The 16,081-nt window shown below is 43.3% G+C and overlaps 1 protein-coding gene across 1 annotated transcript in view; it reads right to left on the reverse strand.

Annotated features, from left to right (window-relative positions):
• Nucleotides 1-16,081, reverse strand: part of Reep3 (receptor accessory protein 3) — an 82,576-nt gene that overhangs the window by 51,206 nt on the left and 15,289 nt on the right. The window contains exon 2 of the mRNA XM_057751052.1: nt 380-452. Coding sequence (XP_057607035.1) covers nt 380-452 — 73 coding nt within the window. The remainder of the gene's footprint in view (nt 1-379; nt 453-16,081) is intronic.

Genomic DNA, 16,081 nt, shown 5'->3' on the forward strand with positions numbered 1-16,081 from the left:
ACAAGAAGAGGCCCAGAAAGAGGAGGTTTTGTGCAGTAAGACATACTCTCAGCGTATCTGTAAAATCACAAGACTAGAAAACGACAGCCTGTCCTCAAAAGCTGCAAACAAACAAGCAGGCACACAGACCTTGGTTCACGGTGACTCAGACTGTCAGGTGCAGCCCATCACTGCTTCACGTGTCAGCGCTCAGTCAAGGCTATCTGAGGCTCTAGTGTCAGCTGTTTTCCAAGTTAGCTTTTAAACATGATTATTTTCATAACAACACTCCTATCACCTTTTAGCCCCAAACATCCATCCAGCTCTCTAAAACAGCAGCAGTTCCCCAAGGTTTGTGTACTGCTGCCATGTTAAAGGAGAATTACGGAAATCTACTTACATATTCCTTGACATTTTTCGTCTTCACAGCTTTGTAGGAGTAGTACGCCGGATAGAGCATTCCAAACACCAGCCTGGAAGGAAAAGGGTGGATTAATTCAACACGGAAGGCTTCTAACAGCTCCAGACTTAACTGAGGAAACACATGACGATGGTGAATTAATGTGTCTATAAGTAGTGATATTTCATTTACATTTTAATAAACAAAGCTTGCCTGAAGATCAGAATGCAAAACAGCCACAGTACTTAGTCATAGAGGCTGGGCGGTGGTGGTGCATGCCTTTAATTCCAGCCCTAGAGAAGATTATAAGGTGGGACGAGACAGGAACTCACCCTCTTTTCAGTCTGAAGATTTCATAGAGGTAAGAACTCTCTAGTGGTTGGCTGCTTTGCTTTTCTGATCTTCAGGTCGAATCCCATTTATCTGTCTCTGTTTTTATTAGTTGTGCTACACTATAAAGTCATACAGAAACCAAACCTACTCTGAGAAACAAATTCCAAACATATTCTTACATAAAAAAGAGCATATTGCCGGGCGGTGGTGGCGCACGCCTTTAATCCCAGCACTTGGGAGGCAGAGGCAGGTGAATCTCTGTGAGTTCGAGACCAGCCTGGTCTACAAGAGCTAGTTCCAGGACAGGCTCCAAAGCCACAGAGAAACCCTGTCTCGAAAAACCAAAAAAAATAAAAAAATAAAAAAAAAAATAAAAAAGAGCATATCAATACTTTAGATAGCAGCTTTATGGCAATGAAAACTTTTGTCTTTTGAAAAACACAACCAACCAACCAAACAAACAAAATAAAAACCAAAAAAACCTCCAAACTTTTAAGGTATCCTTTTTTCATTACCAAACAAGGTTTCATTTTTCTTTTCCCGAAGACTACAAAATAAAAAATAATAGGAAATCAAAAATAAACATTGTCCCAACCCTACCCATTGTAGACAACCCAAAATAAATTTTAAAAATTATTATACAAAGATCCTATTCTTCCATTAGATAGCAAATTCAACACACAGGCACACACAGAGACAGACACAGACACACACACACAAATATATTGTGGTTAAAAAAAAAACCATCAAAGTTTCACTCTCCAAATTACCATCTTGAGCAGCTGACTTCTACACATGACACAGCTGTGAAGTGGTACTCAATATTGCTATGATGTACATTACAATAACTCTGAGCATGGGGAGAGGGATGGACCTGGGAGGAATCAAGAGGCAGAAGAGAGTGTGAGGGTGACAGGATCAAAATACATTATATACATGTATAGGAAATTCTCAAATACATATTAAATACAACCCTAAGCATTTATAAAATTACTTTAAATCACCAATAGGACTCGAATGCATATTCATTCATTCACTCACTGTTTTTCAAGACAGGGTTTCTCTGTATAACAGTTCTGGATGTCCTGGAACTCACTCTATAGACCAGGCTGGCCTTGAACTCACGAGAGCCCCCTGCCTCTGCCTCCCAAGTGCTGGAATTAAAAGCATGCGTTACTACCACCTGGCTTTGGATACATTTATTAATACCAGCAAACATATAAAGGATAGGAAGACACGTCACAACAGAACAGGGCTTACAGTTAATTTTTGTGTTTTAGATGGAACGTATGTCCTCAAATGTCACTTGACAGTACTATCCCCAAGGTCGCAGATTCCCACAATATTTATACACTTTGGTTTCTCTCTGAGCATTGCTATTGGAGATAATAATACTGTGGGAAACAGTTCTCTGAAATTACCCTTCCAGAAGTAGCTTTCACCTACTTCAGCATCCCTCCGGAGAGATTGCTTCATTTTATGTTCCTACATATTCAAGTCATGCTTGATTAAAAATAGGCCATAAAAATAAGAAAATAATAATAACAGTAAATCTGATTTTTTTCAAGTGTTTACTAGCATTTTTTTTTTCCCAAGATAGGGTTTTTCTGTGTAGCCCTGGCTGTCCTGGAACTAGCTCTGTGGGTCAGACTGGCCTTGAATTCAGAGATCCCACCATTGCCTCAAATTATCTGTATTGTTTTAAACGGTTGTTTTATCTTAGTTTGTAAGTTTTTCACAAAAGTTAGAAAGTGTATAAATAATTTCTATATATCCCACGTACTGTTCCCCATCATTATCTTACACTGGGAACATACACCTCAGCCCAGGCTTCCTTTGGATGCCCTCTGCTCCAGGCACCCAGCCGTACAACACAGGGCACTCACATGTCCTTACAGTTCTCTTTGGCCTGTACATTTCCTACTTTCCTTGATCTTAAGGTTATCGTGAGAGCTCTGAGTATTGGTTAAGTATTCACAGGATATTCCTCTATTCAAGTTTGATGTTTTTTTCATGATTAGCCAGAGATATGGGTTTTGTGGAAGAGACTACAGAGGCCAGGTACCATTGTTATCATATTATATCAAGGGTGCATATTATCAACAGAAATCATTAGTGTGTATGTTAACCTTGATCAGTAGGCAATGGCACACACCTTTAATCCCAGCAGCTGCACTAGCTTGCTATAGAAACCAGGTGGTAGTGGCACACGCTTTTAATCCCAGTACTAGAGAGGATTATAAACAGGAGGAGACAGCTCTCAAATTCAGTCTCATTCCAAGATTCCTGGAGGCAGGATCACTATTTCAGACTGAGGTAGAGGTAAGAGCCAGTGGCTGGCTGTTTTGTTTTTCCGACCTTTAGGTTGAACCCCAATTTCTGTCTCTGAGTTTTTAATTAATCGTGCTTCAGTAACACAGAGAAACCCTGGCTTAAAAAACAAACAAACAAACAAACAAACAGATGGAGGTCTTGCTATGTGGCCCAGGCTGGTACACAGCAAGCAACTGAGCTTGCAATCTTGAGCCTCTGCCTCTGACTCCCAAGGGCTGGCATTAGATGAGTGCTATCACGCCTGGCTCAGACAGATGGCTACTGTTTATTTATTCTTAAAGACTTATTTTATTTTATATTTAAGCATGTGCATGTGTGTGTAGGTGTATAGGAGTGAAAGTGTCCACTCAAGTCAGGAAAAGACACCAGGCACTGGGCACTCTAGAGCTGGACTGACAGAAATTGTGAGCTACCTGACAGGGGTGCTGGGAATTTGGGCCCTCTGCAAGAGCACAACATGGCTCTACTATTGAGCCTTCTCTCCAGCCTGCCTTTCTTTTTTCTCTTGTGATGCTGTGGATTGAACCTGAGGCCTTTTGCAAGTGTTCCATTATTGAGCTATAGTCCTGGTAGATAGATCTTTCTTTCACTGAGTAAATATTTACATCTCTATTTTTAGCTGCTTTGCAGCTTTTATATGTATTTATTTTGAGCCGGGTGCTTTCCTGGTGGTTTCCTTAGGCCTTGGTTTGTGGCTTTATGTCACCAGGTCGGAAGAGAAATGGCAAGTTCTCTCCTGTTGGGGACTTTTTTCTTCAGCAACTGGAAGCCACACCCCTGAGAATTTCTGCCTCACCCAGCAACAGAACCCTGTGATTGTCACCTACCAGTCGTACAGACCTCATCGGTGGTTCTGGGACTTTTAGCTGTGCCAGAGTCCAGGGCTTTTAGTTTAGCAACAAACCTACAAAGTAGACTAAAACAACTACCAACGTGTAAAACAGAGCTCGATTCCCAGGGGGCCACGTGCGGATCCTTACTGTTCCCACGAGGCACACACCTGCAAATTACCAGCTGTCTTTTCCACAGTCACATAGACACGTTTAACCCATGTTGTATTTCTCTTCAGATAGTGCACACTATCACGGTGTTATCTTTCTCATTGCCACATAGTTCAGTATCACCAAACTGGAGCTTAATGCGGCAGTCTTGGTGTCTCTCTATGGGTCTGTCACCTCCTGCCCCTAGACCTTACGTACAATGCGTTCCCAGGCCTGTGGGCTCTTCCCTGGTGAGAAGAGATGCACCTACTTTTTCTACTATATTATCAAGCTCATACTCAGGGCCAGAAAGATAGCTTCATAAGTAAAGGCACTTGTCGCCAAGCCTGAATTCAATCCCAGAACCTACAGTACAAAGACATGACTTCAACAAGTGTTCTCTTACCTCCACACTCTCACTGTGACACACACACACACACACACACAGAAACATACACAGAGACACATATACACACACAGACACGGATACACATACAGACACACACACACAGACATACCACCACCACCACCAATCTCATGGCCAGGGTCCATGCCACCCAGCTGACATTCGGACCAGTCCCAGTACAGTCCTGTGTGCTGGCAGGTTAGTTTCTAATGGACCTGCTGTGCCACTGTGCTCCAGGATGTCATTAGCTGGCTGCCCCAATCCCTTGCTGATCAGCCTCTGTGGGGACTCTTCAAAATATAATTTGGAAATCACTGCCTCATACAAACCATCTGTTCCACTGTGGACCCTCACTATGCCTCGTAAGCTTCTATGGGTCCTGAGCATAGCTTCCTGCCTGGTGTTCATCCTTCTCTAACTTTGTCTTCCCAGCTTTCTTTTCTTTCTGTCTTGTTCTTGCTTAATTATGTCACGCAATTCCCCCCAAGCTGTCATCTTCTTATTAACAGATACTTTTCTCAAATATAGTAAAATTTGGTGTTAGTTGGTTCTTTGCATATAGGTGCTTTGCCCTTACTTAATTTTGTTTGTTTTAAACAGAGTCTCCTTATGTAAACCAGGTTGTCCTTTAAGCCAGATATCCTCTTCTCTGTGAGTGTTGGGATTAAAGGGAACTGATTTGTCCCTATTTTTAAATCTCTACATTGAATAGAAAAAAAAAAATCAAACAAGTAGATGATCGCTAACGCTTCCCCTCATTGCTTCTCATTTGCAACTTGGGAAAAAAAGAGGAAGTATCTTTTCATAAATAGTGGGGTGGGCTTTAGGGACTGAGTCTTTATTAACCTGGCAAGTTATTACTGTCCAATGTGGACATTGCTGGGTAACTAACCTATTAGTCACATTAGCGATGCTTTTTTTTTTTTTTTTTGGTTTTTCGAGACAGGGTTTCTCTGTAGCTACGGAGCCTGTCCTGGAACTAGCTCTTGTAGACCAGGCTGGCCTCGAACTCACAAAGATCCGCCTGTCTCTGCCTCCCGAGTGCTGGGATTAAAGGCGTGCGCCACCACCGCCCGGCTAGCGATGCTTTCTAGGGGCTGATTTTGAGGGAGGTGTTGCCCTTCAGTGGGGTCTACTGTGAATGTTTGTAACTGGGAGGTCAGGCAGGGAGCCAAGGTGGGCACAGTTATAAAATGAAACTGTGTTTTAGGAGGCCACCTACAAGATCCAATTAAGCTTTATAAAGGGAATATTTAACTCCAGATAAAATCCACCTAGAAATTTGAATTGTTTTGAAAGTTATATGGGCAGAAAGAAATAGTTACTCATTTCCTCTTCATCTTATTTCCACCCAAAGAGAGAGAACTTGGTCAAAAAAAATTCAGGATAGCCTACACTTCTAGTAAAGCAAAGTGGCTCCTTGAATTGTATGAACAGAAAAATGGACATGGTTAAATACCTCTCTCTCTCTGAACACCCACATATTTAACTTACCAGGAATATATGAGAATACATATTGAATTGAAAGAACTGTTATTCCTAGCTATCCATGGTGGTATACACTTGGAAACTGAGGCAGGAGGATTACCGAAAGTCTGAGGTCAGTCTGGGCTATCAGTCTCAAAACAAAACAAAACAAAACAAAACAAACAAGATAAACAGGGTCTGGAGAGATGGTTCAGTGGTTATGTGCATTGGTTGCTCTTGTAAGAGGACCCAGGTTTAGTCCCCAGCAGCCACATGGCTCCAGTTCTAGGAGATCTGCCACATTCTTCTGGCCTCCATGGGCACCAGGCATGCAAGTGTTATATACATAATCAGGCAGGAAAATACTCATACATATTAAATAAAATAAAATAAACCTGAAATAATCTGAAGAGTAGGATAAATATATGGAGTAAATAGTCATATAGTCATGTCTAAAAAAAGAGACCAATAAATATCACATATAACAGTTACCTTCATCATTACATTTCCATAATCTGACACTATAAAAAAATTGAGCCACAGACTGTTAAAACATATATAACACATAGTTAATCTAATAAGCCTACATATTTTCAATGTATATTTCTTGGCAAATTCTTATTTCACTCCTTTCAGAATCAAACAAACACATGGTTTCTTATTAAAGGACCAAACTAAACAAAAAAGGAAACCTCACTGAGACTAGAAATGAACTAAAACAGGAGAAGTAATGCCAAATAAATGAAATCAACTAGAGTATCAAGAATCAGAAGGATGGAAGACAGAAGCACCAGGTTTGCCTGGAGGAGCTGATACAATCAGCATCCCATGCTTAGAAGGCAACACAAGGTGCAGCACCCTACACCACTGTCAAAGAGGAATTAGCCTCCCAGAGATGCGATTTGCCTGGACCCAAGTGGGCTGGAGCAGGGATGACAAACTGCAGGGGTCCCTCCTCCAATAGACAGGCTGGAGCAGGCATGGCCAACCCACAGTGGTTCTTCCTCCAGCCCCATTCCTGTGGTAAAGACAGGCCATATTCAGTTCTGTGGTGTCGCCATGGCTTCTCAGCCTCACACCTAGCTTCTGAAGCTTTAGAGAGCTGCCCGTAACCCTTACTGCTTTGTTCTAAAATCTTTATTCCTCCAGGAATGGTCATCCTAACACTGGATCAAGTGTGATCACCAGGTTATACCCTAGGTTACTTAGCCCCTTTGGGAGAAAAAGTATAACATTTTTTTTGAAGCACAGAGATGGCTGTGCACTGGAGGGACAGTGTCAAGGGCAGGTGCACTATGCTTGTACCCTTACATGTGAAATTTCATGTGTGAGGTTTACATAGGGAATCAGTACTACAACACAGTGCTTAGTGCCCCCCCTCTCTACTTTTCTCTCTCTCTCATAATGTTCTTAGCCGGGCAGTGGTGGTGCTCGTTGTTAATCCCAGAACTCAAGAGAGGCAGAGGCAGGAGGATCTCTGTGAGTTCAAGGCCAGCCTGGTCTACAATGTGTGTGGAAACAGAGAAACCCTGCCTTGAAAAACAAAAACAAAACAACACAAAAGAAAAGAAAAATATCATTCTTATTTCTATTTAATAAGACCACATCATGCCTTTCCTTTTCACAGACTGCCAGGAAACTAAGAATCAAATCTCTTGTGGTGGCCCATTGTACTGGCGTATTTGTATTTTTACTCACAAAATTCCTTTGATTTACTATTCTCTTCTGAATGCTCATAGTTTTATTCAACATATCCACTTGGTAAAAAGATTACTCAAATTGTCCGAAAGAGCGCAGAGGACAGCAATGCAGTTATAATGCGGCAGTCAGTGTGGTGAGGCACGGAACCGCTTTCAGGTGCTCAGGAGCAGAGGAAACAGACCCGAAGTAAGGTCCTTCCCTCACACTGCCTCTCAAGCAGAAGACCGACCTCCCAGAACCCAGTGAACAGGTGGGTGTGGAGGTCCGACTGTAATCTCAGCAATGGGGTGCTGGAGACAGGGGATTCCTAGGGTTCAATGGCCAGCCTTCCCAGCCTTCTTTGCAAATTCCAAACCAGTGGGAAACCCTGTTTTAACAAACAAGAACCAGCCGCGCAGTGGTGGCGCATGCCTTTAATCCCAGCACTTGGGAGGCAGAGGCAGGCGGATCTCTGTGAGTTCGAGACCAGCCTGGTCTACAAGAGCTAGTTCCAGGACAGGCTCCAAAACCACAGGGAAACCCTGCCTCGAAAAACCAAAAAAACAAACAAACAAACAAGAACCACAACTACCACCATGACCACGACTACAACCACAGCTGCCACTGAGTCTTTGGGCCTCCACACAACCACGACCACTGTCGCAAAGTCTTTTGGCCTCCACACACACCACGCACCCTTCCTTTCTGGCGCGCTCACACACAAGCAAAGAGGACACAGTTTCCATAATGGAACCATGAGTATATAACCTTAGCTTAACCACACGAGCATCACTGAAGAGCCTCCTTATAAACCATCGGACATACTGTTGCTATACACTTAACACGGATGGGTAGTTTAGGTAGAATTAGGTGGGCTGGAGAGGTGGCTCAACAGTGAGGAGCACAAACTGTTTTCCGAGGACCTGGGTTTAGTTCCCAGCACCCACAAGGTGGCTCTAGATTGTCTGTGTCTCCAGCTCTAGGGGATCCAATGTCCTCTCCTGACCTCCGTGGGTACCAGCCACACGTGCAGGAAAACCACTCATTTACATAAAAACGAATAGAATAGTTAAAATGCAAAGCAAAATTCATTTTGAGCATGCAGACAGTGTCTCGGATGCTCTTTTGTTTGTCATGGTGGAGGGAGCCCTGGAACTCACTTTGTACAGTAGTAGGTTAACACCATGACACCTGTGTGCTCCCTGGCCACACCCACAAACACATTTAAGAACTCTATTACTAATCTACTTTACGACAGTGGCTTTCAGATTTTTTTTCTCTCCCAGGGAAAAATCTTTTCGTAGAGCCCCTCCCCCAATCTTAACACACACACACACACACATGCACGCGCGCACACACACGCACACACACACACACACAGAGCCCACTTTCTGAAGACCCACTGAACTGAGAATGCGAGACCCTTAGAAACGGAGCTGAGCACCTGAACTGCTACATGCTGCGTCTTCGACAGCAGCGTGCTCACTCTCATTTTGGATTAAAACTGATCATGTGGAAATTATAGGGTGTCAGCATGAGTTAAGTCCTAACTGGATTTACTATTAATTTTTTTTTGGGGGGGGGACAGGATCATGTAACATAACCAAAGCTGTTTTGAACTCATGACCTTTCTGTTCCAGATTTTCTAGTGCTGGAACTTCAGAGGTACGATTACACCCCGAGTTTAACCCAGCGGTTCTCAACCTGTGGGTCGGGACCCCTTTGGCAACCAGCAACCTCCAAAAATATTTAAATTTTGATTCATAACTAGCAAAACTACAGCTATGAAGTAGCAACTAAAATAACTTTATGGTTGGGGTCACCACAGCATGAGGAACTGTATTAAAGGGTCGTACATTAGAAAGGTTGAGAACCACTGAGCTAACTAGATGTAAAGGTTTTCTTTTGAGAATTTTTTTTTATGCATATGGGGGTTTTGCCTGAATGCTGTTTATGGACCGCGTATGTGCAGTGCCCCTGTAGGCTAGAAGAGGGCATCAGTTGCCATATTCTTACCACAGCTTGAAGGAATCCTGAAAGGAATTTGTTATCTTGACTTTTGTAAAACTTGATTCTTGACTTAAGAGATTGTAATGAAGTAAGTTACACGGTTAAACCAAAATAGCAGCTTGCAAACTTTTAGGCAGGGTCTCAGTACCCCTCAGATTCACTCAGGGGTCAAGGATGACCCTCAAGACTGTGGTCTCCCTGCTTGCTGTAGTCCAGCGCCCCAGTGCTGGAATTACAGGTATTTGCCACCGTGACCGATTTTATGTGGTGCTGAGGCTGGACCAGGGCTCTGTGCGCACTAGGTAAACACTCTGCTAGCTGAGCCACACTCTCAGCCCACAACTTATCAATCTTTTAAAACAATCAATTTATGCTTTCCTAAGAACAGCATTCAACAACTAGTTCAAGGTCAAGTGATACAGTGTGCTTGTTACAGTCCAGTGACGAACTTTGATCCCTGTCAAAGCAATGTGTGACTTCTATCCTTACAGAGGTTTGCTGATAAAAATCTCTGCTACAAGAGTTTCTACCAAGAGGCTATAGCCCAAAAGAAAAACAGCAAAGGAGAGAAGTAGAGCCCGTGCAGAAAACATCCCCTAAATCCTGACTTCTAGAATGAAAGGCTCAGGTTTAAAACTGTCAGGGACAGAAAGAGACAGCACCATTCCTCGGGGAGCCTTCCTGCACATTATCCAAGCTGCGAAGCTTGGAATTTTCATGTTGCCAGAGCTAAACTCTAATTTTATGCAGAGCTTCAGATTTCTACTCTAAAAGGAAAGAGAAAGCTAGAGGGAAAAAGAAAGAAAAAAAAAAACCCACACAGCAAATCACTTCTCACCTCCCCCACTGCCCACTCCCTCCCCACCCCCTCTCACTTCCCTAGCTATGCTGTGCTCTCACTCCTTCCTCAAGGGTCTACTGTTCGCAAGGGTCTACCATGCGGTAAACCCCAGCCCGCGGAAAATGCTTCTAAGAACACTGAGGACTTGGTAGTGTAGCTTAATGGGTAGAGAGCTTGTTAGCATGGATGAAGCCCTGGGTTCAATCTCCAGCACAGCATAAACGGGCATTGAGGGGAACCAGTACAAACCCACAAACCTAGGACTGGAAGAGGCAGAAGAGGCAGAAGTTCAAGGTCATCCTTAGCTATTTATTAAGTTCTACCCCAGCCTGAGGTACCCACAAGGGACCTTGTCTCAAAGGAAAAGAAAGGTAGGTAATATAAATGTTATTATGTTATTTCTACAAATGATAGAAGCAAGGCTCAGGGAGACTAAAGATTAAAGAGTTTAAGAATGACTCACTCAGCCGGGCGGTGGTGGCGCACGCCTTTAATCCCAGCACTCGGGAGGCAGAGGCAGGCGGATCTCTGTGAGTTCGAGACCAGCCTGGTCTACAAGAGCTAGTTCCAGGACAGGCTCCAAAACCACAGAGAAACCTTGTCTCGAAAAACCAAAAAAAAAAAAAAAAAAAAAAAAAAAAGAATGACTCACTCGGGGCTAGAGAGATGGCCCAGTGTTAAAAGCACTGGCTGTTCTTGGGGCCTGGGTTCAATTCCCAGTACCCACATGACAACTCACAACTGTCTGTAATTCCAGTTACAGGAGATCTGATACCTTCACATCAATTCAGATAAAATAAAGTCAAATAATTAAAAAAAAAAAAAGAATGACTCACTCAGCAAGGAAGAGTTGAGTCTGAAACATAATAAACACAAGACTTCAAAACCTTTGCTCTTCTATACCCCAAACAAAACCCAGACAAAAGTTTGCATTACTTCATACATTGTAGCTCACCTTTCCCATATTAGCAGATGAAATCAATATCTGGAAGACATATCTGAGTCATCACAGCTGTGATCTGCTAATAGAAAACTGTCCTAAAGAGGCCTGATACCCATTCTTAAAGTGGTATACCCACAGCGCAGAAAAGACAGACCTAAACTTTAACCATTATACATCACAGTCCCCGATTCCCATCGAACCCATGAGGGAGTTGGACTCAAAGTGGTCACGATTACTCATCATCTGGCCGACTCCTGACTCCTGAGTAACTTCCCTCAGGAACTGCAGGCTTTATTTAGCTTCTTAAGCACAGGATCTGTAAAACCACACTTACCATTATCCTCCCTGATTTACAGAGAAGTTAAGAGTTGTAACCTAAGATTAAAAAAAAAAGAAAAAAACAAAACACTTCTGGTGAAGAAGAAAAAAATCACATACAAACCAGTTCTGAAAATGTTGAGAAAATTTCCTTTCCTAAAATATACCCGACTATGCAAATAAAAAGGAGCCTAGCGAGGCAAGCCATATGCAGGGATCGTGGTTTGCCGAGCAGGAGCTCCAGCTTCCCAGAATGAAGTCAAGTCTAAACCTTCTGCCAACACTTCCCAGAAAACACTCACTCCTATTGCCACCTAAGCTTTGGTCCCCTCCAGTCACCCCAGAAATCTCTGCTAGGGGTCTGCCAAGCTGAAGTGAACCTAGCAATTTGTTGTCCTTTATTATTATTATTGTTTTTTTTCTACTTCTGAGACAGGGGCTTCTCTGTGTAACAGCCCTGGCTGTCCTGGAACTCAGACTGTAGACCTGACTGATCCTCCTGCCTCTGCCTCCTGAGTGCTGCTGGGATTAAAGGCGTGCGCCACTATGCCTGGCTATTTTTGTGTTTCTTAAACTACTGCATTCATTTGCTTAGATCTGTCTAGTGCCTACAGTGTGTCTCCGATGTGGTAACTTTCCCATGCCACTGTCTTCATGCTGAAAGCGTTTCTCCTCTCAAACTCTTTGATTAACAAGGTTGGAAGGCTTAGGAGCCTCATTTCGTAGGGCAGACCATAGTACAAATTATGTTATCAAAATAAATAGCCAGACACAATGATCAGACGCTGTAAAGGCATTTTAAAATGCTCTTGACATTTTCTTGAGCCAACCATCTAACAAAGGGATGCGTAAGCATCTCCTTTAGTACAGGAAAACTAGGGAGGCGGGTACATTCTTTTCTATCTTGGACAACTGAACAGAAAAAGACACGAACTGGCCGCAAGAACGAGCTTAGTCATTACAGAGATCAGCGTGCTGGCTGCTTGGCACCAAGTCCTCTCCTCTTGGGAAGCCCTGTTTATGTGTTAGGAGGGAAGTTTGGATGACACCACACCATGACCCTCTGAGATGGGGCAGCCTCCCCCATTCCTGACCTTCCTGTAAGAACCCTAGAAAAGTAATTAAATAAATGGTAAAAGTAAGCCAAAATTCTTCCGTATGAGGGGTTGTTCCATGTTAATTCTCCAAGTATGAGATTTAGGCATTAATTTCACTTACTTAAAGAAATGATTTTTTTTTTTTCTCTGAGCAGTGGTGGCACAGGCCTTTAATTCCAGCACTTGGGAGACAGAGGCAGGTTGATCTCTGTGAGTCTGACACCAGTCTAGTCATAGTAAATTCCAGGACAGCCAGGACTATGTAGAGAGACCCTGCCTCACCCCCTTGCAAAGATTTGTGTGTGTGTGTATCTGCTACAAGTAGGTACCATTAGAAGCCAAGGTATCATAGAACTTAAAGGCCACTCTGAATCACCTGTGGTGCTTAGAATCCAACTGGGTTCTCTGGAAGCGCAGCGAATGCTCTCGCCACTGAGGCATCCCTTCAGCACTGCCCCTCCCTCATCTATGTGTGTGTGTGTGTCTGTTTGCCTATCTATCAATCAGTACCAGAGGTTAAGGCATGGTAGGCCAATACTCTACTACCAGACTCTTTCCCCTGGCCTGTTACACATCAATTCTAGATATTTTATTTTGTAAGTTTTACAATTTTTAATGTTTTGAGACATACCTAATAATCTCTGCCTTACCTAATGATACCCTGTGGTTGCAATCTCTTCAGAAGCACTGGCTTCTGGGATTTTTATTTATTTGTCTAATTTTTTTCTGTACTTAAAATATAATGACACCATTTTCCCCAAATCCCTTAGCTGTATCAGATAGTTGCTACTCAACCTCTCTGAGCTAGCAGGTTTTCACCCCAGCCTCTGTCTATGAGTCTTATCATTGATAAACAGAATGACAGAGACTTAAATTTAAACCTACATATCATGGCCTCACGGTCATAGGACCGGGAGCCCCGCTAGACCGTGGGGCCACAGATGATAATTAAAAATATCAGTAGATTTGTGTGGAGCCATTAAGCTGACAGAAAAACATCACTAGGCCATTTAAATATGTTATTAAAGTCAATTTTTTTAAACTACAGCTGGGGTGTAGCTCAGAACATAGAGAGCTTGTCTAGTATGCATAAAGCCTGGGTTCTGTTCCTGGTACCACATAATCAGGGTATGGTAGTGCATGCCTGAAATCCCAGAACTCACAGCACAGAGGAGGTAGAGGCCGGATACTCATGAGTGTAAAGTCATCCTGGGCAACACAGGGAGTCTGGAGCCAGCCTGGGATACATGAGACCCTGACTCAAACATGCAAACTACACCAGCAAGATGTGGTGTGTTTTGCTCATTTTCGGTAAGGTCCACGAGCCACGGCTCTCCTTTTGTTTTCAAGGCTGCTGGAGACGGGTCTTTAAGCAGAGCTCTGTGTTTACATTTTCAGAAGCTCTGTTCTAAAAGAGACATCCAGAACAGTGTGAGTCAGTCTCTCACTCGGCACTTCCAGGGCTGGAGGTAGTTGAGAGCAGTTCAGAGATCCCCACAGCTAATGCAAACGGAGGTGTGCATCCCATAGACCACTGCTTGGACAGACAGAGCACCTAAGGCCTTCAAGTCTATAGTAAAAAGAATAAAAAACAAAAACAATCCCAAACCCAAAATTTTCATGCTCAAGAATGTATTTTTTTTTAAATGCACAGCCAGTTATTTTTCTTTAAGGTCAACTTTGAACAATCTTGATTGTAAAGATTTAATAGTTTGAAATAAGAACTCCGGAAGCTTTAATTCTTTCTCCAAATATATGAAGAGGGACTGAAATATGGTTTGGCATTACATAATGTTGCCACCTACTCCCGAAACAGAATTGAGCTCCTAGCAACAGCAGGGGGTCATCTCAGGAGAGTGCTGATTGCTCACTGGAGCATTCGAGACACAGATGCTTTCCCGAGCTTATCCTGCCCAACCCCGTGGAACACAGGCTGGGTAACCTGGGTCCCGGGCCACCCTGTGAACACTATCCTCCGAAGGCAACAGATAACTGGTAGTCAGGGTGGGTCTATCATATCTCCATTACAAAAACTCCAAACAAACTGTGAAGCCTTTGAAGAAAATAGGAGTCCTTTACCCAGCATCTGTTTTCCCTCAGGGATATATTTTTAGTTTTGTATTTATTATTGTTTGTGCCGATACGTGTGAGTGGGTGCTTGAGTGCCACAGCACACGTGGAAGTCAGATGGTGATTTTGGAGTTTGTGCTCACCTTCCACCTTTACAAGGCTTTTCAGGTTGCCAGGCTTGCCCAGTAAGCCCCTCCCCCAGGCTGAGCCCTCTAGCTGGCTCCATTGGTCTGCCTTTCTCCTTTTCTTTTTAAAATGGTTTTTCTAGACAGGGTTTCTCTGTAGCTTTGGAGTCTGTCCCTGAACTCTTTCTGTAGACCAGGCTGCCTTCAAACTCACAGAAATCTACCTGTCTCTGTCTCCTGAGTGCTGGGATTAAAGGCGTGCACCACCACCGCCGGGCTGGTATTTCTTTTAAAATGGGAAGGGTCTCTACTTTTCTTGGTGTTAGTTTTCTGAGCCTATCTCTCACACTGCAACAAATTGAAGCATGACTCTTACTAAGCCACACATGAAAGTGCCTACATGTTGGAAGTTTTTCTTTTTCCTTCCTTCTTTCCTCGTTTTGGAGACAAGGTCTCACTGTGTAGCCCCGACCTGCTGATGGGTCCCGAGAGCTAGGATTAAAGGTATGCACGCCCAGCTTCAGATGCTTTTCTTAAACTTAAAGTCACGCTCAAGACTAGACCGGAGACCCAGGGTGCTCTGGCTCCCTTTGCAAAGACATGGAGAGGAGGCCCACATGTCAGACAGCACTGCCACCATCTTAGAGAGGCACATGCTTTCTGTGCTCCTCGGCTTCTTCACGCACATCACTCGGGATGTAAAACGCCCTGTCCGCGTGTCTTTATGTGTTCTGAAAGTGAGACATAGCTTGCTCTTTTTTTTTTTTTTAAGGTAGCATCTTTTTATTAGGTTTATTTTGTACGCACGTAGAGGTTTGTGAGCGCACATGCACCGCGGTGGAGGTCAGAGGTCAACTGCAGGAATTTGTTCTCTCCTTCTATTACTTGGGTAACCGAGAACTGAACTCCAGTGGTTGGGGTTGGCGGAAAGTACCTTGACTACTGAGTCGTTGTTTTTTGTTTTGTTTTGTTTTTTCTCCCTTTATATACTACTAATATTTTGTTCCATTCTGGTTTCTTTTCCACTCTTCACGGTGTTCTTTATCACCGACAGAGAAATATACAACTTCAGTCTACGTCAACTTATCATTACCAGCC

The sequence above is a fragment of the Chionomys nivalis genome, chromosome 19, assembly GCF_950005125.1.
Source record: "Chionomys nivalis chromosome 19, mChiNiv1.1, whole genome shotgun sequence".
Lineage (NCBI taxonomy): Eukaryota > Metazoa > Chordata > Mammalia > Rodentia > Cricetidae > Chionomys > Chionomys nivalis.